We start from the raw sequence: 23341 nt of genomic DNA on the forward strand, positions 1-23341 counted from the left end.
CTCCTCTGTCCTCCACTATTTCCCAGAGTTTGCTCAAATTATGTCCATTGAGTTGGTGATGCTATCTAACCATCTCATTCTCTGCTGCTTTCTTCTCCTTTTGCCTTAAATCTTTCCCAGCATTAGAGTCTTCTCCAGTGAGTCAGCTCTTCACATCAGGTGGCCAAAGTATTACATCTTCAGCTTTAGCATCAGTCCTACCAATAAGTATCCAGAGTTGACTTCTTTTAGGATTGACTGGTTTGATCTGCTTGCTGTCCAAGGGACTCTCAAGAGTCTTCTCCAGCACCACAATTTGAAAGCATCACTTCTTTGGCGCTCGGCTTTCTTTATGGTTAAACTCTCGTATCCGTGCGTGACTACTAGAAAAACCATAGCTTTGATTATACAGATCTTTGTCAGCAAAGTGATGTCTCTGCTTTTTAATATGCTGTCTATGTTAGTCACAGATTTCCTTCCAAGGAGCAAGTGTCTTTTAATTTCATGGCTGCAGTCACCATCCACAGTGATTTTGTAGCTTAAGAAAATAAAATCTGTCTTGCTTCCATTTTTTCAACTTCTATTTACCATGAAGTGATGGAACCAGATGCCATGATCTTAGTTTTTTGAATGCTGAGTTTCAAGCCAGCTTTTTCACTCTCCTCTTATTCTCATCAAGAGGCTCTTTAGTTCCTCTTTACTTTCTGTCATTAGACTGATACCATCTGCATATCTGAGGTTTTGGTATTTCTCCTGGCAATCTTGATTCCAGCTTGTGATTCATCCAGCCCAGCATTTCACATGATGTACTCTGCATATACGTTAAATAAGCAGAGTGACAATATACAGCCTTGACATACTCCTTTCCCAACTTTGAACTAGTCAGTTGCTCCATGTCTGGTTCTAACTGTTGCTTCTTGACACCTGCATACAGGTTTCTCAGGAGACAGGTAAGGTGGTCTGGTATTCCTGTCTCTAAGAATTTTCCATAGTTTGGTGTGATCTACATAGTCAAAGTCTTTGGTGTAGTCAGTGAAACAGAAGTAGAGTTTTTCTGGAACTCCCTTGCAATCTCCATGATCCAATGAATGTTGACAATTTGATTTCTGGTTCCTCTGTCTCTTTGCTCGTACATCTGGGAGTTCTTGGTTCATGAGCTGCTGAAGCTGAGCTTGAAGGATTTTGAGCATCATCTTGCTAGCAATTGTGTGGTAGCTTTAACATTCTAAGGCATTGCCCTTCTTTGGGACTGGAATGAAAACTGACCTTTTCCAGTCCTGTGGCCACTGCTGAGTTTTCCAAATTTGCTGACATATTGAATGCAGCACTTTAACAGCATCATCTTTTAGGATTTGAAATACCTCAGCTGGAATTCCATCACTTCCACTAGCTTTGTTTGTAATAATGCTTCCTAAGGTTCACCCAAACTCACATTCCAGGATATCTGGCTCTAAGAGAGTAACCACAATATAGTGGTTATCCAAGTCATTAAGATCTTTTTTATGTATTCTTCTGTGTATTCTTGCCACCTCTTCTTAATTTCTTCTGCTTCTGTTAGGTCCTTATCATTTTTGTCCTTTATTGTACCCATCCTTACATGAAATGTTCTCTTGATATCTCTAATTTGCTTGAAGATATCTCTAGTCTTTCCCATTCTGTTGTTTCTCTGTTTCTTTGCATTGTTCATTTAAGAAGGCCTTCTTGTCCCTCCTTGCTCTTCTCTGGAACTCTGCATTCAGTTGGGTGTATCTTTCCCTTTCTCCTTTGCCTTTCCTTGCTCTTCTTTCCTCAGCTATTTGTAAAGCCTCCTCAGACAACCACTTTGCCTTCTTGCATTCTTTTTCTTTGGGATGGTTTTGGTCACTGCCTCCTGTACAGTGTTATGAACCTCCATCCATAGTTCTTTGGGTACTCTATCAGATCTAATCCTTTGAATCTATTTGTCACATCCACTGTATAATCATGAGAGATTTTATTTAGGTCGAATCTGAGTGGCCTAATGGTTTTCCCTACTTTCTTCAATTTAAGCCCGAATTTTGCAATAAGGAGTTTATGATCTGAGCCACAGTCAGCTCCACATCTTGTTTTTGCTGACTGTACTGAGCTTCTCCATCTTTGGCTACAAATAACATAATCGGTCTGATTTCAGTATTGACCATGTGATGATGTCCATGTGTAGAGTCATCTCTTGGGTTGTTGGAAAAGGTTATTTGATATGACCAGCATGTTCTCTTTCCCTTGCCCTGCTTCATTTTGTACTCCAATACCAAACTTGCCTGTTATTCCAAGTATCTTTTGACTTTCTACTTTTGCATTCCAATCCCCTATGATGAGAAGGACATCTTTTTTTAGTGTTAGTTCTAGAAGGTGTTGTACGTCTTCATAGAACCTGTCAACTTCAGCTTCTTTGGCATCAGTGGTTGGGGCTTAGACTTGGATCACAGTGAGGCTGAATGGTTTGCTTTGGAAATGAACTGAGATCATTGGGTCGTTTTTGAGGCTGCATCCAGGTACTGCGTTTTGGACTCTTGCTGACTGTGAGGGCTACTTCATTTCTTCTAAGGGATTCTTGCCCACAGTAGTAGACCTAGTGGTCGTCTGAATTAAACTGGCCCGTTCCCGTTCATTTTAGTTCACCGATTCCTAAGATTTCGATGCTCAATCTTGCCATCTCCTGCTTGACCATGTCCGCTTTACCTTGACTCATGAACCCAAATTCCAGGTTCCTATGCAATACTGTTCTTTACAGCATCGGATTTTAGTTTTACCACCAGATACATCCACACCTGAGCATCGTTTTCGCTTTGACCCAGCCGCTTCATTCTTTCTGGAGCTATTGGTAATTGCCCTCTGCTCTTCCCCAGTAGCATATTAGACACCTCCTGACCCAAGGGACTCGTTTTCCAGTGTTATGTCTTTTTGCCTTTTCATACTGTTCATGGGGTTCTCCAGGTGAGACCCCCGGAGCGGGTTGCCATTTCCTCCTCCAGTGGACCCTGTTTTATCAAAACTCTTCACTATGACCTGTCTGTCTTGGGTGGCCCTGCACGGCATGACTCATAGGCTGTGATCTATGAACTGGGATCAGTTATGCATACACATATATCCACTCTTTTTTTTTTTTAGATTCTTTTCCCATTGCTGAGTTTTGAGTAGAGTTCCCTGTGCTATACAGCAGGTTCTTATTAGTTGTCTATTTATATATAGCAGTGTGTATACCTTAATCCCAATCTCACAATTCATTCCTCCCCTCTTATTCTCTGGTACCCATAAATTTTAATGATTTGTTTTTGCTCATTTAAATATACATACGCTTTTCATGCCTCATCCGATACCCGCTCTGAAATGTATATCTATGTCACCTGGCTTTTTCAGCAGCATTAATGTCCTTGATGAAGGAGAAGACAGCATCACCTGTACATTACGGGAAAAGTGTGGCGGTGACGGTTCACACTGGATGGGGAGAAGAGATGAGGGTGGAGACAGAGAAGTGCAGACAGTTAAAGGTCCAGTTGAGGCTGAAAGTACAAATCCCTGTTCCAGCCAGTAGACACTGACGCTCACAATCCTCCTGCCTGTTTCCAGGGCCAGAGTGTGACAGCAGAATGGCCCAGGCTGGTGTATGGGGCATGGACCCTGAACAGCAGCAGAGAGAGCTATGCAGGGCGACAGTGACTCTAACAGCCAGCAATCATAAGGGCCAGGGAAGGTCAAGAAAATGTGAGGGGCTGCAGGAGTGGGGAAGAGGCAGAAAGCAGCAGCTAAACGTATAGGAGAATAAGAGCGTGAGGTTGTGATGAGGCCAAAGATAAGACGACGTTTCGTGCAAAAAAGCACATGTAAATATCTGTTTTTAAGTTTGATTTGCATTTTTTTTTCTTGTTAGGCATAGAAAAGTTCATTATTTCAGAAAGAAAAGTATTCTAAAAATAAGCCTTTCCAGCAGTACCACTGCAAGGTATGTAGCAAAAGAATGGAAAGCAGGACTTGAACAGATATTTGTGCCCTGATGTTTAATACAGTGTTATTCAAAATAGCCAAAAGAGTGTCACACAATTCGAAGTGTCCATCAGGAGATGAATGAAATGAACAGATAAACTGGTACACAAGTTTTCCCTTCGTATCTGCAGGGTACTGCCACCAGGACTCCTGCAGATGCCAAAATTCCAGGATGTTCAAGAAATTTGAGTATATCTGCATATGTCCTGTGCACATTCTCCCATATACTTTTTTTAATAATTAACAAATTTTTGGCTATGCTGTGCGTACTTTTCTCTAGTTGTGAGTGGGGGCTACTGTTCACTGCAGTACACAGGCTTCTCACTGCAGTGGCTTCTCTTGCGGAGCACAGGCTCGAGGGCATGTGGGCTTCAGCAGTTGTGCTAAGTAGGCTCAATAGTTGCCACTCCTAGGCTCTGGAGCACAGGCTCAATGGCTGTGGCACACGAGCTCAGTTGCTCCAAGGTATGAGGGATCTTCCCAAACCGGGGATCATACCTGTGTCTCCTGCTTTGGCAAGTGGATTCTTCACCACTGAGCCACCAGGTCAGCCCTCCCATATACTTTAAATCATCTCTAGGTTACTTATAATACCTAATATAGTGTAAATAGGAGAAGGCAATGACACCCCACTCCAGTACTTTTGCCTGGAAAATCCCATGGACGGAGGAGCCTGGTGGGCTGCAGTCCATGGGGTTGCTAGAGTCGGACACGACTGAGCGACTTCACTTTCACTTTTCACTTTCATGCAGTGGAGAAGGCAATGGCACCCCACTCCAGTGTTCTTGCCTGAAGAATCCCAGGGACAGGGAAGCCTGGTGGGCTGCCGTCTATGGGGTCGCACAGAGTCAGACATGACTGAAGCGACTTAGCAGCAGCAGCAGCGGCGGCACAGTGTAAATGCTATGTAAATAGTTGTAAATACAATGTAAATGTCATATAAAAAGTTGGTGCTATGCAACCACCTCAAGTTTTGCTTTATGGAACTTTCTGTTTTTGTTTTTTTTTTCCCCTTAATCTGTGGTTGGTTGAGTCTGCAGATGTGGAACCCACAGATATGGAGCATTGACTGTATATATACCATAAAGTATTATTCACCATAAAGAAGAAACTAAATTCTGACACATGCTATAACATTGCAGAATCTTGAAAACATGCTAAATGAAATAAGTCAGTCACAAAAGGAAAATACTGTATGGTTCCACTTCTGTGAAACATCTAGAATATGCAAATTCACAGCGGCAGAAAGTAGACTAGAGCTTCCCAGTGGCTGAAAGGGGGCTGTAATGGGGAGTTATTGCATAACAGCGTTTCTGTCTGGGCGAATGAAAAGATTTCGTGACTAGATAATGGCCATGGTTACACCACGTTATGAATGAAATTTATGCCACTGAACTTTTAACCCCTTAAAAGTGATTAAAATGCCAAATTTAATGTTATATATATTTTATCACAATTTAAAAAATTAATGTACAGAATCCATCGAATTGTGTACTTTAAATGGGTGAAGTCCACACTTTGTGATTTATATCTAAAGAAATCTGCTAAAAAATAAATAAATAAATCTGAAATGGTTTGTGAGATGAAGCAACAGAAATAAGTCCACAGGCACTATAACATTAATAAAATCCTGGAAATCAGTCAATAATTTAAAAAGGAAAGTACAATGGAATATTCATGTTCAATTTAAGGAGACGAAATAAATTAAATATAGTATATGTGGATGCATGCATTTGTGGTAAAATCACAAAATGTATGTAAGGATAAATACCATTCCCTCTTCCTCCATCTGAGGGGGGAGGGCAAGAAACAGGAGATAGAGCCAGATTTATCTGCATTGTATTATTTTCTTAAACAATTAGAAGCAAAGATTTCATAATAACCTGTGTTATATCTAGGTATTGGGTACATGAGTGTCTGCAACGTTATATATTAAAAAAATTTCAAGATGTTATATTTTGAAGACAAATATATATCATAATATTTCTCATGAAGAAATAAAAGACTCCATTTATAGTAACATTAGAATTAGGAACACAGAATACTTGAGAATAAACATATTCAGAAATGGACAGGGACTATTTTTTTTAAGAAAACTTTAAAACAAGGACATCAGAGAAGACTTGAATAGACAGAAAACCATTTTCTTGGCTAAGTCTCAATACAGTAAATATCACCCCTAATTTGATGTATAAATTTAATACAAAACTAATTAAAACATCAACAAGTATCTTGAGTTTTTGTTTTGAAGTTGATAGAATAATATGAAAGTTTATAACAGTTGGGGAAATTCTGAAAGACTATAGATGGAAGACTAGGACTTTCCAGTGGCTAAGACTCTGGGCTTCCACTGCAGGGGGTGCCCAGGTTCGACCCTTAGTCGGGGAACTAGATCCCACATGCCATAACTAAAGATTCCACATGCTGCAACCAAGACCCGGTGAAGCCACATTAATTAAAAAATTTTTCAATAAGTAAAATAAAAGTTCAAAATAATCTAAATGCCCATCAATTAGAAATGGTTTAAGTAAATGGCAGTAGATCTAAACAGTATAATAGCATGTAGCTGAGTGCATGCTACATGTACAATAGCATGTGATGATCTCATTACAGAGAATGAGATCATTTAGGTTAAGAAGGCTCACTAAACAGAACACCTGATGTCATTCTTGCCCAAAACACCAGTAAAATCTCAGTGAACAGATTTTTGTTTAAGACATAAATACACAGAACTGAAGGACAGGACAGGAGACAACAGCAAGAAAATTTTGGAAGCTGGAAAACGGACAAATGAATGGCGAATCAGTAGTAAGAAAGGCAAAGAGAACGGGAGGAAACTAAGAACCAATTCAATTTGGTTCTGAATTACTAAAAGGCTCAAAATTGGCAGCACCGGGTACTTCCGAACCTGGGAGGTACAGGTGCTTAATTAAATAAGGAGCCTGATCCACAGATTTCTTCTTCTCCAAGCTAAGGGTTCTCAAACTCTAGTGCATGTCAGAGTCTCCTCTGACTGTAAAATCCTGGATTGCTGGCTCTACCCACAGAGCTTCTGATTCGGTGGAATTAGAATTTCCATCAAGTTACTAGGTGGTTCTGATGTGCTGGTATTTGAGAAACACTGCTCTTTGTATGCAGTGCCCTCTCCCACCTGGGACTAGAGATTTATTTTCTGGGGAGGAGAAAACATGGTCTTTGGGTTCCTGGTTAACCTGTAGAGTTATGGACATGTGGAGCATTTTAAAAGGGGAGGCTGTGATCATGTACAAAGTAAAAAGTAACTACCGCCACCCCAGCCCTGCGCCAGGGTGCAGAATGCTGGCAGCCAGCAGCTTACTCCAGGCAGAAAATCAGAAGACATCTTTCTTGAAAATCTTAACAGTCATAGAGGAAACATTTAAAGATACTGATATTTGGTAATTTTATATAATTAAACAAAATTAGGTCAAAAAGGGAAAAAACAACCTCTATAAATAAAAAGACCCTTAAAGGAAATAAATGAACCTGTTGGACTAGCAGCATAACCAAAAGTTACCTGTGGTTACAATGAGTGTTGACTGCGACAAGTCTGGCCCTGACTGTAGGGGGATGCGACGGTTTTAATAATATGCCCACAAATTCTCTGATCCTCTTCCCCTCAATAAGTGGAACTTAGGCCCCGTGAAGATGGCTCAGACTTAGTAACTGGCTTCTGGAGGAAAGAATGTGGAAAAGGGATGGAATGTCATTCTTTGTTTAGGTAATTCAAAGACTGCAACTTTGGGAGTTCAGTGATTCAGTGATTCCCTGGGAGTTCAGTGATTCAGTGATTCCCTGGGAGACCACTGGTTAAGACTCCATGCTTCCACTGCAGAGGGCATGGGTTCAATCCCTGGTTGAGAAATAAGATACCATTTTTTTAAATAAATTAAAAAATTTTTTTTAAAAAGACCACAACTCTCATCTGGAGGTGCCCGCTCTCCCACAGACCTTTCACTGTGGGGGAAGGCACATCGTGAGCCACCTCATGGAGAGTCCTACATGGCAAGGAACTTTAGTGACCTGCCCTTAGCCGTGTGAGAGGGACCTTTCAAAGCGGAGCTGCTGGCAATGTAAGTAGTTGCAGCCACTATGTCTCCATGGAGGTTCCTCAAAAAACTAAAGATAGAGCTGCTATATGATCCTGCAATCCCACTCCTAAGAACATATCTGTAATTCAAAAAGACACAGGCACCCCAGTGTTTGTAGCAGCTCTGTTCACAGTAGCCAAGACATGGAAGCAACCTAAATGCCCACTGACAGATGAATGGATAAAGATGTGGTACGGATATACAATGGACTATTACTAAGCCATAAGGAAGCATAAAATTATGCCATTTTGTAGGATGGACCTACAGATTATCATTCTACACAAAATGGAAAGAGAAAGAGAAATGCCATATAATATCACTTATATGTGAGATCTAAAAATTGGTACAGATGAACTAATTTACAAAACAGAAACAGACTCACTGACATAGAAAACAAACTTAGGGGGACTTCCCTGGTGGTCTAGCAGTTAGGAATCTGCTGGCCAATGCAGAGGACATGGGTTGGATACCTGGTCCAGGAAGACCCCACATGCCTTGGAGCAACTAAGCTCAGGCGCCACAACCACTGAGCCCACTCTCTAGAGCCAAGAGTCACAACTGCTGAAGCCTGTGCTCCACGACGAGCGAAGCCACCACAGTGAGAAGCCTGCGCACCACAGCGGAGGGCAGTCCCCGCTCGCCACAGCCGGAGAAAGCCTCACGCAGCAAAGAAGGCCCAGGGCAGCCCAAAGTAAATAACACAAGTTAAAAGAAAACAAATTTATGGTTACCAAAGGGGAAAAAAGGCGGGGGAGGGATAAATTAGGAGTTTGGGATTACATATACACACTACTAAGTTATGACCAACCTAGACAGCATATTCAAAAGCAGAGACATTACTTTGCCAACTAAGGTCCGTCTAGTCAAGGCTATGGTTTTTCCTGTGGTCATGTATGGATGTGAGAGTTGGACTGTGAAGAAGGCTGAGCACCGAAGAATTGATGCTTTTGAACTGTGGTGTTGGAGAAGAATCTTGAGAGTCCCTTGGACTGCGAGGAGATACAACCAGTCCATTCTGAAGGAGATCAGCTCTGGGATTTCTTTGAAGGGAATGATGCTGAAGCTGCAACTCCAGTACTTTGGTCACCTCATGCGAAGAGCTGACTCATTGGAAAAGACTCTGATGCTGGGAGGGATTGGGGGCAGGAGGAGAAGGGGATGACAGAGGATGAGATAGCTGGATGGCATCACTGACTTGATGGATGTGAGTCAGGAGTCCAGGAGTTGGTGATGGACAGGGAGGCCTGGCGTGCTGTGATTCATGGGGTCGCAAAGAGTCGGACACGACTAAGTGACTGAACTGAACTGAACTGATATATATATAATAGATAAATAGCACTGGGAACTATGTTCAGTATCCTGTAATAAACCATAATGGAAAAGAATATGTGTATGTATGTATAACTGTACACTTTGTTGTACACGGGAAACTAACATAATATTGTAAATCAACTATACTTCAATTTAAAAAAAAAGAAAGAGAGAAATGGATCCTTTAGCCCCACGCAAGTCTTTAGAGTCTGCTGCTTGGCCAACAGCTTTCACTGCAGCCTCAGGAGAATTCATGAGCTAGAACATACAGCTAAGCCACCCTATATTCTTCACTGTCAGAAACTGTGAGATCATATATATATTTGTTTGGCCATGCCACGAAGCTTGTGGGATTCACCAACTAGGGACTGAACCTGGGCCATGACACTGGAAGCCCAGAATCCTAACCAGCAGGTAACCAGGGAACTCCTAACATCTGTTGTTTTAAGCCACTAAGTTTGTGGGTAATTTGTTGCATAGCAATAAACTGGGGAGAAAACAAATCTCTTTTGAAGATTCACATCCACAACTAGCCCACTACTAAAATACACGCCATCCAGAGCATGTAAGTCAGGAGGGATGTAATTGAAGTTAACGTGAGATAAAGTTCTGGTTATAGGAAGGAAGTAAAGATATAGATTAATTTTAAATTATTATAAATTCAAACTGAATGTTAAAGTTTTTTGAAAGCCAGATATAAAGGAGTGCATATTGTATGAACCCATCTATATAAAGTCAAAAAACAAGCACAGCTAACTTGTGGTGATCAAGGTCAGGGGAAAGTCAGTAATTAGAAGGAACACGAGGGAAGCTTCTGAGGGGCTGTGTGTTGGTTCCAGGAGTCTGTGTTTTATAAATTCACTGAGCTCTACATTAAAGAGCTGTGCTTTTCTGGGGAGGGTGGGGTGCGCATACTTCACACTTCATCAGGTAACCCCTAAAGAAACGAAAATACAGACGATAACATCCAAATTAGGGTGTGGAGGGGGCGGTGATATAAGAAAACAAAAATAAACAGTTCAAAAGAAAGTAAGAAAGGAAGACGAAACAAATGGTAGGCAAGTACATAATTACAAGATGGCTGAAATGAATCGATGTGTATCAAGAATTATAATGAATGATGATGAGCAGGTGCACCAGTTAAAAGACAAAATGTCCAAACGAGATTTTTTAAAAAATCCAGCTATATCCTGTTTACAAAGGATGTATGTTTTTATTTTATTGTTATTGAAGTAAAGTTGATTTACAGTGTTGTGTTAACTTCTGCTGCACAACCAAGTCAGTTATACACTCATACATTATTTTTCATTATGGTTTGTTACAAAGATATTAAATCTCGTTCCCTGTGCTCTACAGTAAGAAAGGAAGACCTTGCTGTTTATCCACGCTATGTACAACAGTTTCTCTCTGCTAACCCCACGCTCCCAATCCGTCCCTCTCTCCCTTGGCAGCCGCAAGTCTGTTCTCTATGTCTGTGAGTTTGTTTCTGTTTTGGGACAGAGGTTTTGGGGATGATTTTTAAGAAAGGATATAGAAGGATATCTTTCACAGGTACAAAGATACACCAGGTAAAAGATACACCAGATAAAAGAAGGCAGGTAAGTATATTAGTATCAGACATAACAGATTCTAAGGCAAAAATCATTATCAGAGATAGTTTCCATATGATACAAAAAGATTTAATTCTCAATTTGCATTCTAATAATATGGCCTCAAAAACTGACAGAACTACAAGGAGAAATATATAAACACAACTCTCTCAATAACTAATAGAATAAATTAACAAAAATTAGGAAGGACATAAAAGATATCAATACCACCATTAATAAGCTTAATCAAATGAACATGTATACAGATTATAGCCAACAGTTATAAAACATGCGGTCTTTTCAAGAATATATGGAGTATTTGTTCATATTGGTATAAGCCAGGCTGTATGAGGAGGTTCAATAAATTTCAAGGGATTGGTATTATACTCAAAACATTCTCTAACCAGAATGCAGCTATGTGAGAAACCATCAGACTAGAAAAATACTTGTGTTTAATATTTTAAAACCTCACTTCTGAACATTTGAAGGGCCAAAGAGAAGTCAAAATAAGCATGTTTAAAAGCAAATAATAATAAATATATTATATATCAAGACTTACGAGATGGAGCCATAGCAGTACTTGAAGGAAAGGTACAGACTTGAGTATTTATATTACAAAAGAACAAAGTCTGGTTTAAAAAGCTAAGCTTCAAATAAAGGAAGGAAACAATAAAGATAGGAACAGAGAGCTTTGAAATGGAGAACAAATGTACAAGACAGAACTTGGGAGTCATCACTCTAAATTCTAGAGATTAAACCCACAATAAAAATTACACGAGCAACATTCTAACCACACATCTGAAAATGCAGATGAAATGAACAAACCCTGAGTAGTTAGGTATTGACTCTACTTTTTAATAGGCTTAAAGTATTTCATAATATTAACGTTAACACTTAGGCATAAATTGAGACTATGTTGAAAACAAAAAAAAAGTTTATACCATTTATAGGCAGAAAACCTTTGTTTTTTAACTTCAAAACGCAGGTGACTGAGCAGAAAAACTGTGGGTTTTTTTTTAAAAGCCACACAGAGACAGGAAACCCCACCTGGGTGCGTTAGATGCTTCAAAAGGTCACAACGCTAGCAGGACTAAATGTTCAGGTGTCAGGCCAGGAGGAAATAGCAATCACTTGCTCCAAAGCAGAAAAATGAAGCTCTGCTGACAGCTCACACTTGCCCTGTGTTCACGATGCCCATAGATTTTCTCTCCCGCACACTTCAGCTATTTATGTGGACACACATTTATACCTTTAGTATAAATAATAGTAATGGCTAACACTTACTGGACAGCGTATGTGCAAGGGCTATTCCCGAGGCTTTACCTATGTTCTCTCTAATCTTTACAACACAACCGCGTGCTGTGGCCTGACTTGCTGACAGGCTCCCTCTTAACTGGGTGGGGCCGGGACTTGAGGTCAAGTCTAGCTGATGCCTCCGTTCATCCATCCTTTTACACACAAAGGCTGCAGGAAGATGTCTACAGAGCATCCTGAGTCCCAGGCAGGCTTGGTCCAAGACCAGCCCCTGGAGCATGTACAAAGCACTCACCTTCTGAATAATATCCCGCAGAGCAAAATACTTCTCAGTGAGGTCCCCGGCCTCGCTCAGGGGGGCATCATAGTCGTAGCTGGTGGGCTGTGGTTGGTAGGGTATGTTGGCTCCTGGAAGACAAAACCATGCCGCTAGTTACTACAGAAGGCCTTCTCCTGTGAGAAGTTCTCATGGATTTGTGGAGGTGGTGAATAAAGAAGGACATTACAGCCAACTGTTAAGTGACACAGAGGTGGCCCTCCAGATGCAAGTTTCTTCCTGCAGGTGGCCCTCACTAAGCACCTTGGTGTCTACAAAGGACTTTCCCCATTTACTCTCTCAGCAACCCCAGCAGATATCCCTGCACTGGATCCGCAGGGCATCTGAAGCTCCCAACAAAGCCCCCAGACATCTCACAGCCAGCAGTGGCCAGGCCTATGGCACGACTCACACGTCCGAATGTTAACCTTGCAGCTGTGATCTTGTTTATGACCTCCTCTGTGGCTAAAAAAAAGGTCCATGGTAGACACACAGGTTTCTGGGCCCAGGATCAGCAGCAAAGCACTAAGGGGTTATCAGACCAAGTAAACTCAGAGAATTTTATCATGATTTTTCCTACCCCCAAAAAAGACCATGGAGGGACTTCCTGATGGTCCAGTGGTTAAGACTCTGCTTCCACTGCAGGGGGCGAGGGTTCAATCCCTGGTCAGGGAACTAAGATCCCACATGCCAAGTAGTGTGGCCAAAAAAAAAAAAAAAGACCATATGGGAAATATAGGAATGGTGTATTTGCTTTGGAAAAAAACTGTGGCAGTTCCTCTAACTCTAAAAATAGAGTTAGTTACCATGTGAACCAGCAATTCCAATCCTAGGTGTGCAGTCAGAAGAACTGAAACAGAGACTCAAACAAATACTTACACGTCAATGTGCATAGCAACATTATTCATAATGGCCAAAAGAGGTGAGACAACCCACATGTCCATCACTGATGAATGGAGAAACTGAATGTAGTATATCTGCATAATAGAGTATTATTTCTCTATAAGAAAGAATGAAGTGCTGACACCCACTATAATATGGATGAACCTTGAGAAGATTATGCTGAATGAAAGAAATTAGACACAAAAGACCATATATTGTGTGGTTCTACTTGTACTAAGTGTCCAGAACAGACAAAGAGTGGTGGCCAAGAGCTGGGAGAAGGGCAGTGGGGCATTTCTTGGGTATGAGGTTTCTTTGGGGGGTAATGAAAATGTTTTGGAATTAGATGGTGGTAATGGCTGCACAAGTTTGTGCTAAACTAAACACCACTAGATCATGTATTTTAAAAATTATCAGCTTTAGGGTATGTGAATTATGCCTCAACAAAATGTTTTTTAAAAAAGAAAGAGAAAAAAGACCAGAATATATGAACAAGTAAGTTCTAGCCAGAGACTACGACTTGCCCAGTTAGCTTGATTTTAAACAATAGTTTCTAAATGCACAACCTACAGCCCTTAAAGTTTTTTTTAAAGAAAAATGATTTTGTAGGAATTCTCTGGCAGTCCAGTGGTTAAGACTCCATGCTTCCAATGCACGGGATATGTGTTTGATCCCTGGTCAAGGAACTAAGATCTCACATGCCATAAAGTGTGACCAAATAAAAGAAAAATGATTTTTTGACCTACTGTATAGCCAGAGACTCGATATCTTATAGTAACATATTAGGGAAAAGAATCTGAAAAGGAAATATATATCTGTATCTATATCTATCTATCTATATATATATCTGAATCACTTTGCTGTATACCTGGAATACACTGTAAAGCAACTATACTTCAATAAAATTAAGAAAATAAAGAAAACCTAGAAAAATTCAAATTTACATAGGGAAAAAAATTCCACTTCTATGATTCTTACACATTTGTAAATTAAATTGAAATGTTGAAGTAAATTGTAGAAAGTAACTTTTGAACATCTAAAACAAGTATAGAAGGGTAATTCAGAAGCAGCCTAATGCTACTCATTCATATAACACTGATTATTTCATGACACCTGCATACTCAATTTTAAAAAATTATTCTCAATAGAAAAGTAAATTCAACATTTCTCTCTTCCTAATAAATAAACGATGAAAGTGATTTTTTAATATTATATAGGCAATCTTACATATTAGAAAATTTAGGAGAAGACAAACCAAGACAGAAGAATCACCAATGGCCATGGTATGGACAAAATCAAGCACCAGAAACATTCTACCATTAGATTCTACAAACAAATGTTAAATCGCTCTTACCATTCCAATAGGCAAAATTGGTGCCACCTATAAACATGTACCTACAAGGAAACAAGAGAACAGATGAGCCCACAGCTCATCATGAGCCCACAGCTTCACCATGAGCCCACAGCTTCATCATGAGCCCACAGCTACAGAGGACTCCCTTCCCTCCAAAAATTAACACTCACATGTTTACATTTGCCCCGAGAGCAAGCATATCATGAAGGGTGAAAGCCACTGCTTTGGAGCTGACTGTGGAATGACGCTGGCCCCAGTGATCTAACCATCCAGTGTAGAATTCAGAATTGACCTAAAAAGAAAGGGATATGGAGCTTAGGACAGACTTAAACCTTCACACGCTGGGCTTCCCAGTAACTACTGCCCTAGGTTATCCACTGAAGAACAGGAAGAGGGGGCAGCTGACATTCACTGCTTTGCTGGGAACTGGGGGACCAATGAGGACATTTCATAATAGCATTGCCTAAGCTCAGGTCTCAGGTGTGGACAAAGCAGGTGTTCCTGAAAAGCTGTACCTGCATCAAAATCTTATTAACCAATCCCCAGTTTGAATACAGGAGGAAAGTTTGTTGGGCAAAAGAGTCAGATGACAAAATATGTTTACGAAATCATTAGCACCAAATTCACCCTTTGTGTGAATCCAGATTTTCAGATCTCAGGTTGACTTATTTTAATTGAAGAATAGTTGATTTACAATGTTGTGCCAATCTCTGCTGTACAGCAAAGTGACATACAGACATTCTTTAGATCTCAGACTGACTTAATGTGTTGTAGAAATATTGTCCAAATATTCTAGCGCTTGGTGTTTCTGTTGGGCATGACCCTGCCACGCCCTTGTCTACAGAAGAAAAGAGAAATCTGGGTGTGTTCTGGGGACTTCTTGTCTCAGGCTGCAGGAAACAGCTCCACTCAGTGTCTGTGAACATGGGTTCTGCATGACTCAGGAAGCAGAGGCCAGGTTCAGAAAAGGCTGCTTTGTACAAAGGTGGGTGCACAGGCAGGGCAGCCTGACCTGCTGCGGGGAAGACACCCCTTACGTGGGGCCAAGTAACAACAACAACTGCGGGGGGAAGGGAAGCGGAGAGAGGGACACATTCATTGATGGGCTGAGCACCCCTGCCAGGACCTCATTGCCGTCTCTGCCTCCCAGCCGTCTACGGAGATGCCACAGAGCCCTGCAACTCCCAGAGCGGTCAGCAACCCTACATCCCCACATCTCCTGGCTGCTTGTCAGAAACTCAGTGCCCCTTCCCCAGACCCAGTAAATCAGTGTCTGCATTTTCACAAGACTCCTATGTGATTTCTAAGTAGATTGAAGGCAGAGCAGCTCTGTCACAAAGAGCTCTCAAGAAACACAGACCTGAGCTCAGATCCTGGCCCTGCCACTCACCAGCTATACAGGCATGGGCAAGTGACATAGTCTGAGTCTCACTGAAAAGAACGAGCTCTCATAACACCACTTATGAGAGCTGCCATGAGGATCAAAGGTGACGAGCTATGCCAGGGCGCAGAGCCTGGGACTTCCCTGGTGGCCCAATGGTTAAGAATCCACCTTGCAATCCAGGGGATGTGGGTTTGATCCCTGGTAGGAGAACTAGGATCCATTCTGGAGGGGGCAGAATGGGGACCATGGTGAACATCCCGCCTCATTAAGCTCTGCTTTTTTTTTTTGCATTAAAAAAAAATCAATTGTATTTCTTTTTCTTTCTTTCTTTAATGATTTGGCTGCACTGGGTCTTCACTGCGGCGAGCAGGCTTCTCTAGTTGCAGCACATGGGCTTAGTCCCCCGTCCAGTGCAGAGCCTTAGTCTTGAGCAGTAGTACTGCTTCAGCTGTTGCCCATGCGTCCAGAAGGTGGTCTCTACAGCCCCATCAGTTCTGACCCCAGACCCAGAAACCAAGAATCCACTCCCACCCTTCACAGCACCTCATCACTCTCCCCCAACAGCAGAAAAGAAGTCTGTACAACCAAGTGGTCTCCCCATGCCTCACCCCTGACTCTTACCAGGGGTCCTGTGGGTTCAAATTTCCTCTGGAGCATGAAAGCAGCGGTGAGGTTGGTACCTGAACGAGAAAGAGGAGAGAGGTCAGCCGTGGGAGTGACAGGTTCAAGAAAAAAGATTCCTTTGGAGACTTCCCAAAGGAAGTGGGTCCAATAGTTAAGAATCTGCCTTGCAGGGACTTCCACCTGCCGATGAGGGGACATGGGTTTGACCCCTCGTTGGGGAACTAAGATCCCAAGTGCAGAAGAGCAGCTGAGTCCATGCACACCACAGAGAATCTGTGCTCCACAACAAAAGATCCTGAGTGCTGCAGCTAAGACCTGGTGCAGCCAAGTATATAATAAATTCATTTCTTAAAAAAGAGGACTTTCCCTGGTGGCACACTGGATAAGCATCCACCTGCTAATACAGGGAACATGGGTTCGATCCCAGGTCTGGGCAGATCCCACATGAGGCAGAGCTACTAAGTCCCTGTGCCACACCTACTGAGCCCATGTGCTGCCACTCCTGAAGCCCATGCACCTAGAGCCCACAACAGGAGAAGCCACTCAATGAGAAGCCCGGGTACCACAACGAACAGGGGCCCCCGCTTGCTGCAACCAGAGAAAGCCCATGTGCAGCAACGAAGACCCAGCACAGTTGAAAATAAATTAATAAAATGAAAAAAAAAACACAGATTCCTTTGCAGGACTTGAGCCTCAGGTTCCCTGCCCTCCCTCATACCCCCATGGGCCTGCACACCTCCAAGCCAGCCTCAGGTGAGGACTGCTTCAGGTGGGGACTCAGACCATACATTTGATAGACTGTGGGGACCACAGAATGATGTTTCCTTTGTGAACAGTGTCTGGGCCTCTCCTGACTGCATTCCTCTGGGAGATCATGACACAGGCCTTGTGCTTCCTCTGTGGCCCCAGAGCCTAGACACATGGCTGGTGTGCAGCTCTCTTCACTCAGGTATCTGGTTGACTGAGCTGCTCCCTACACAACGACCCTGCTTTGAACATACTTCCTGGTAGCCTCCACAGCACCATATGCATCACAGTGCCCAAATTAGAACCAGACATGGAACAACAGGCTGGTTCCAAATTGGGAAAGGAGTACGTCAAGGCTGTATATTGTCACCCTGCTTATTTAACTTATATGCAGAGTACATCATGAGAAACGCTGGACTGGAAGAAACACAAGCTGGAATCAAGATTGCCAGGAGAAATATCAATAACCTCAGATATGCAGATGACACCACCCTTATGGCAGAAAGTGAAGAACTAAAGAGCCTCTTGATGAAAGTGAAAGAGGAGAGTGAAAAAGCTGGTTTAAAACTCAACATTCAAAAAACTAAGATCACAGCATCTGGTCCTATCACTTCATGGCAAATAGATGGGGAAACAGTGGAAACAGTGGCTGACTTTATTTTTTGGGCTCCAAAATCACTGCACATAGTGACTGCCACCATGAAATGAAAAGATGCTTGATCCTTGGAAGAAAAGTTGACCAACCTAGACAGCATATTAAAAAGCAGAGACGTTACTTTGCTGCCAAAGGTCTGTCTAGTCAAAGTTATGGTTTTTCCAGTAGTCATGGATGGATGTGAGAGTTGGACCATAAAGAAAACTGAGCACCAAAGAATTGATGGTTTCGAACTATGGTGTTGGAGAAGACTCTTGAGCGTCCCTTGGACTGCAAGGAGATCCAACCAGTCCATCCTAAAGGAGATCAGTCCTGAGTATTCATTGGAAGGACTGATGCTGAAGCTGAAGCTCCAGTCCTTTGGCCACTGGCCACTCCAGTCCTTTGGAACTGACTCATTGGAAAAGACCCTAATGTTGGGAAAGATTGAAGGCAGGAAGAGAAGGGACGACAGAGGATGAGATGGTTGGATGGCATCACCGATTCAATGGACAGACACTTGAGCAAGGTCCGGGAGATGGTGAGGAACAGGGAGGCCTGGTGTGCTGCAGTCCATGGGGTCGTAAAGAGTGGGACATGACTGAGCAACTGAACAACAACAAATTAACAAATCAAAGGGACACACTGTGCTCTAATTACATCTATCTTGAGTCACAGAGTACACTCTGTATTTTAATTTGTACATCTCAAGCCACTCCAGACCACTTGTGCTCAATTTTTGTCTTTTGAAGTGTTCCATTAGGATGTCTATGTCTCATCTTGCATCCCACATCTTCTGTTCTCCCCACCTCCTCTAAAAAGAGAAAGGGTTTCTCCACAGAGAAGTAATGAGCACGAACAGCGTCTCTCCAGCCAGAGTCGAGGACACCCTGGCCCACCCTGCACTGTCCAGGTCCTGCAGCAGGTGTCCCAGGGTGCAAGCACACCAGCCCAGTCTCCAAATAACCCCTTGCCGTCGGACAAGTCTTGGGCTTCTCTGCGAGGCTAGCTCTCAGGAGAGAAAGCGATGATCAAGAAAGAGTGGAATTTCATTTCCTTTATGGCTGTAAATTTCTCACTATTAACTAAGCATTAGGTGGTTTCTAGATCTTTTTTTTTTTAATTTTTATTGGAGTATAGTTGATTTACAGTGTTTTGACAGTTTCAGGTATACAGCAAAGCGAATCAGTTACACATATACATAGATCTACTCTCTTATATTTTTTTTTAGGTTCTTTTCTTGCATACCCCTCCTCCCGCCTTATCCCCTGATAACCCTGTTTGATTTCTGCATCTGTGACTCTATTCCTCTTTTGTAAGTTCATTTATACCCCCCTTTTTTTTAGATTCCACATATAAGTGATATCATGTGCCATCTGTCTCTCTGAACCTGACTTACTTCACTCAGTATGACAATCTCTGGGTTCATCCACGTTGCTGCCTATGGCATTATTTCACTCTTTTATGGCTAATATCCCACTGCACGTGTGCACTACGTCTACTTTATCCATTCCTCTGCTGATGGGCATTTAGGTTGCTCCTGTGTCCTGGCTATTGTAGACAGTGCTGAGCTTCATGCTGGCGGCGCATGCATCTTTTTGAATTCTAGTTTTCTTTTGCTTTAACCTCAGGAGTGGGATTGCTGGATTGTATGGTAGTTTTAGTTTTTAAGGAACCTCTATACTGTTCTCCATAATGGCTGTTACCAACTTACATTCCCACCAACAGTGTAAGAGGATTCCTTTTGCTCCACACCTTCTCAGCATCTACTGCTTGTAAATTTTAGATGATGGCCACTCTGATTGGTGTGAGGTGATACTTCATGGTAGTTTTGACTTACATTTCTGTAATTGTTAATATTAGTGATGTTGAACCTCTTTTCATGTGCTTTTGACCATTTGCATGTCCTCTTTGGAAAGATGTCTATTTAGAACTCTTCTCCATTTCTTAATTGGGTTACTTGGTGTTTGTTTTTTTTTTGGCTTCAGATCTTGAAACCTGCTCTCAAGAGCCTCTCCTGGGATCTGACCCCAGGCACTGCTCCTCTCCCACTCCAGGAAATGAAGCCGCCACCATCCCCCCTGCCCCAGGCACACTGGCCTTGAGTGTCTGTCCTTGAACCCACAGCGGTAGCAACCATGCTGTCACCCCACATACAAATAACATAACTAACTTGTGATAATCCTCAATTTGTTCCTCCCAACAGAAAAGTGCTGTGCTTTTTCATCGCTGTGTTAGGAAATGTGCCAAAACAGGAGGAAACCAGCATGCCACTTCCTGTGCAGCCCTTTGTAGATGACTTACTTCATCACCAATTGATCTGAGCAATGTACCATGTTTCTAGAAACACTCAGTTCACTCGGAGCCAGTTATCTCTTTGTTCGTAGCAGAGAAGAATTTAAAAAAAAATGCAACTTCAGTCTGAACATCCTTCTCTACAGAAGGCAATGCTGGATGTGTGTCTCCTCCCTCAGACAGGACAACAGTGGGGTCTTTATGCTACTTGAAGAGCTGGTCTTCTGGGCGAGTGGGGTAACGTTTTATTTTGAAATCATTCCAAATTTATAGGAAAACTGTGAGAATAATACAAAGAACTTATTTTCCCTTCACGCAGGTTCCCCAATTGTTAACATTTACCACATTCATTGGTTTTTTCCTCTCTATATAAATATGCACATTTTTTTTTTTTCTGAGCCATTTGAGAATAAGTTGTAGACAGGATGGTCCTTTACCCCTAAATACTTCAGCATGTATCCCCTAAAGAGCAAGAGCATTCTTTAAATAAATACAACACAATGATACAAAAAAAAAATAGGAAATTAACATGGATAGAATATCATTATCTAAAGGCTTTATTCAAAGATTTCAATTGTCTCAATAATGTCCTTCATAATAACAACAACCAAAACAAACAGAAAAAAAAGTCCAGGACCCTTTTCAGGATCACATTGCACTTAGCCGTGATGCCTTTTATAAAAGCCGCTCTGAACCCACGTGAAGACCTCTTAATGTCGTTGCACCCTGAGCACCCCAGCCATGCCTTCATGGGCAGAACCTCAGTGGCTCACGCAGCATGAATGCGTCAGGAAAGACGATTCTTTGCAGCATCTACCAAACCACCTCCGGCCCATCACAGTTCCCAGTGTTATGAGTTATACAGAAAGAAGACGGAAGTGCCAGGCATGTTCTCTGCACTCCAGAGCTGACCTCAGAGTTCACAGTGGCCTCAACCCAGCCCAAACATCCAGCCACGACTTGAGGGGATGGGGGTGGTGAGGGGGCAGGTGCAGACAAGAACAGCACATCCCAGACACAGCCTGAAAGGTGGTGCTCCTCCAGGTAGGGGAACCCCTGGCAGCAGCCCCTAAGAAAACAGGACTCCAGGCTGCAGCCAGCTCCGCCAGGGCTGGAAACAGAGCCTGTGTCCTAAGGGCCAACCCAGCTGACATCAAACCATCTCCGCCATCAAGGGTGCTTTATCAAGTATTCTATTTCACCGTTACAAATAAAGGAAAATTTGGGAAATCCTATTCAATATGCCCATGCCACTTAAACAATAGCTGCTTAGAGCAACTGACTGAGTAGAAGGCCCAGATCCGCCCGCCGAGCTGGGTTTCTGCAGACACCAACCTGGGCTGAAGTCCACGGTGGCGTAGAGCCCCTGGAGCGCCCCACACTGCAGCAACCTCTCATTCACCCCGTCCGTGGTGAACAGAAGCACATCCTCACCCAGGTGGTCGTGGAAACGCTTCTGCAGGAAACGCAAGTAGTCGTAATCACAGGAGAGGTAGCTGCCATATTCATTTTCAACCTGCAAGTTTAAAAAAGAGGAGGGGAAAAAAATCAGAAGACTCCAACGTTCTAAGGCAAACCGTGGTTTGGAGAAACTCCTCGAGCCTCTCTGAGATGACGAGGCTTAGGGGTCCCCTCCCCCTAAATATCTCCTACACTTGATCCTCAAAACTCATTTTCTAAAGAGCAACTCAGCATAAAAACCTAAGCCTGTGAGTCACAAGTAAGACCCAATGCAGCCAAATGAATAAATAAATAAATATTAGAAAAAAATCTTAGAGGTATAGAGTTTAATGAAGGAAGCATGACACTAAAAAATACATATAATACAACTTCCCGAACAGAAAATCCAAACCAGTCAAAACCAAACTATACGTGTGGGTGTGCGGATAGTTGGTTTGTAGAAGTGTAAAAAAAATCAAGAAGCTGATGGTCATGAAAGTCAGGACAGTGAGAAAAAGTAGAGCATTGTCAGGAAGCTTCTAGGGTCCTGGTGTGCATTTCCCATCTTGGGTGGTCGTGGCTGTTCTCTCCACAATGCTTCCTTCACTGCACATTAATGTGTGTGTGTTACAGCTCACAATTTTACAAAAATTTAAGAATTGCCCAAACATAAAAATTTCAATTAAAATTCAATAAAAATTTCAGCACACAACACAAAACAAACTTCTGTGATACAAGGAATACGTTGTCTTTGAACATGAGCATAAGAAACCGAGAGCCCCCAAGAAGGGATAGTTAGGGAGTCTGGAATTAGCACGTATACACAGCTATATTTAAAATGGATAACCAAGAAAAACCTGCTGTACAGCACAGGGAACTCTGCTCAATGTTATGTGGCAGCCTGGCTGGCAGGGGAGAATGGGGGAGAATGGATCCATGTATATCTGAGTCCCTTTGCTGTGTACATGAAACTATCACAACATTGCTAGTAATTGTTAAACTCCAAAATAAAAAGTTAAAAGAAAAAGAAACCGTGAGCCCCCAGAAAACAGGTGTCCAGCCTGAGGGAAGCTGGGAGAGGAGGTTAACGGAGCTTCCCCGGAGGGGTTACCCGAGGTGGCTCTAGACAGAAAGGCACTGGTCAAGGAGGCGAGACAGGTGGAGAGCGCTGCTCAGAGAGCAGGCTGTTTGCAGAATTGCTGGCAGCTCCAGGAAGCCTGTGGACACAGTCGGGGTGTGGGGAGGGGTGGGGAGTGATGCAGAGGAACCCAATACCACCGTCACCGTCTAAAAGCTTAACGCGTGACGGCTTTCTCAGCAAGAATCCCTCTGACTATACCGTCATGGTGTGGGTTCAAACAGCAAAACGGGGACCTCCCGGGGGGTCCAGTGAGTAAGACTCCAGGCTTCCAGTGCAGGGGACA

At 42.6% G+C, this 23341-nt stretch overlaps 1 protein-coding gene across 1 annotated transcript in view; it reads right to left on the reverse strand.

The window, feature by feature from the left end:
• The window catches only part of GLB1 (galactosidase beta 1), a 103980-nt gene that overhangs the window by 43044 nt on the left and 37595 nt on the right, over nucleotides 1–23341 (reverse strand). The window contains 5 exon segments of the mRNA NM_001035043.1: nucleotides 12537–12649; nucleotides 14794–14834; nucleotides 14964–15085; nucleotides 16799–16857; nucleotides 21813–21993. Of these exon segments, the coding sequence (NP_001030215.1) occupies nucleotides 12537–12649; nucleotides 14794–14834; nucleotides 14964–15085; nucleotides 16799–16857; nucleotides 21813–21993 (516 nt within the window).

This window comes from Bos taurus, chromosome 22 (genome assembly GCF_002263795.3).
Source record: "Bos taurus isolate L1 Dominette 01449 registration number 42190680 breed Hereford chromosome 22, ARS-UCD2.0, whole genome shotgun sequence".
Classification (NCBI taxonomy): Eukaryota; Metazoa; Chordata; class Mammalia; order Artiodactyla; family Bovidae; genus Bos; species Bos taurus.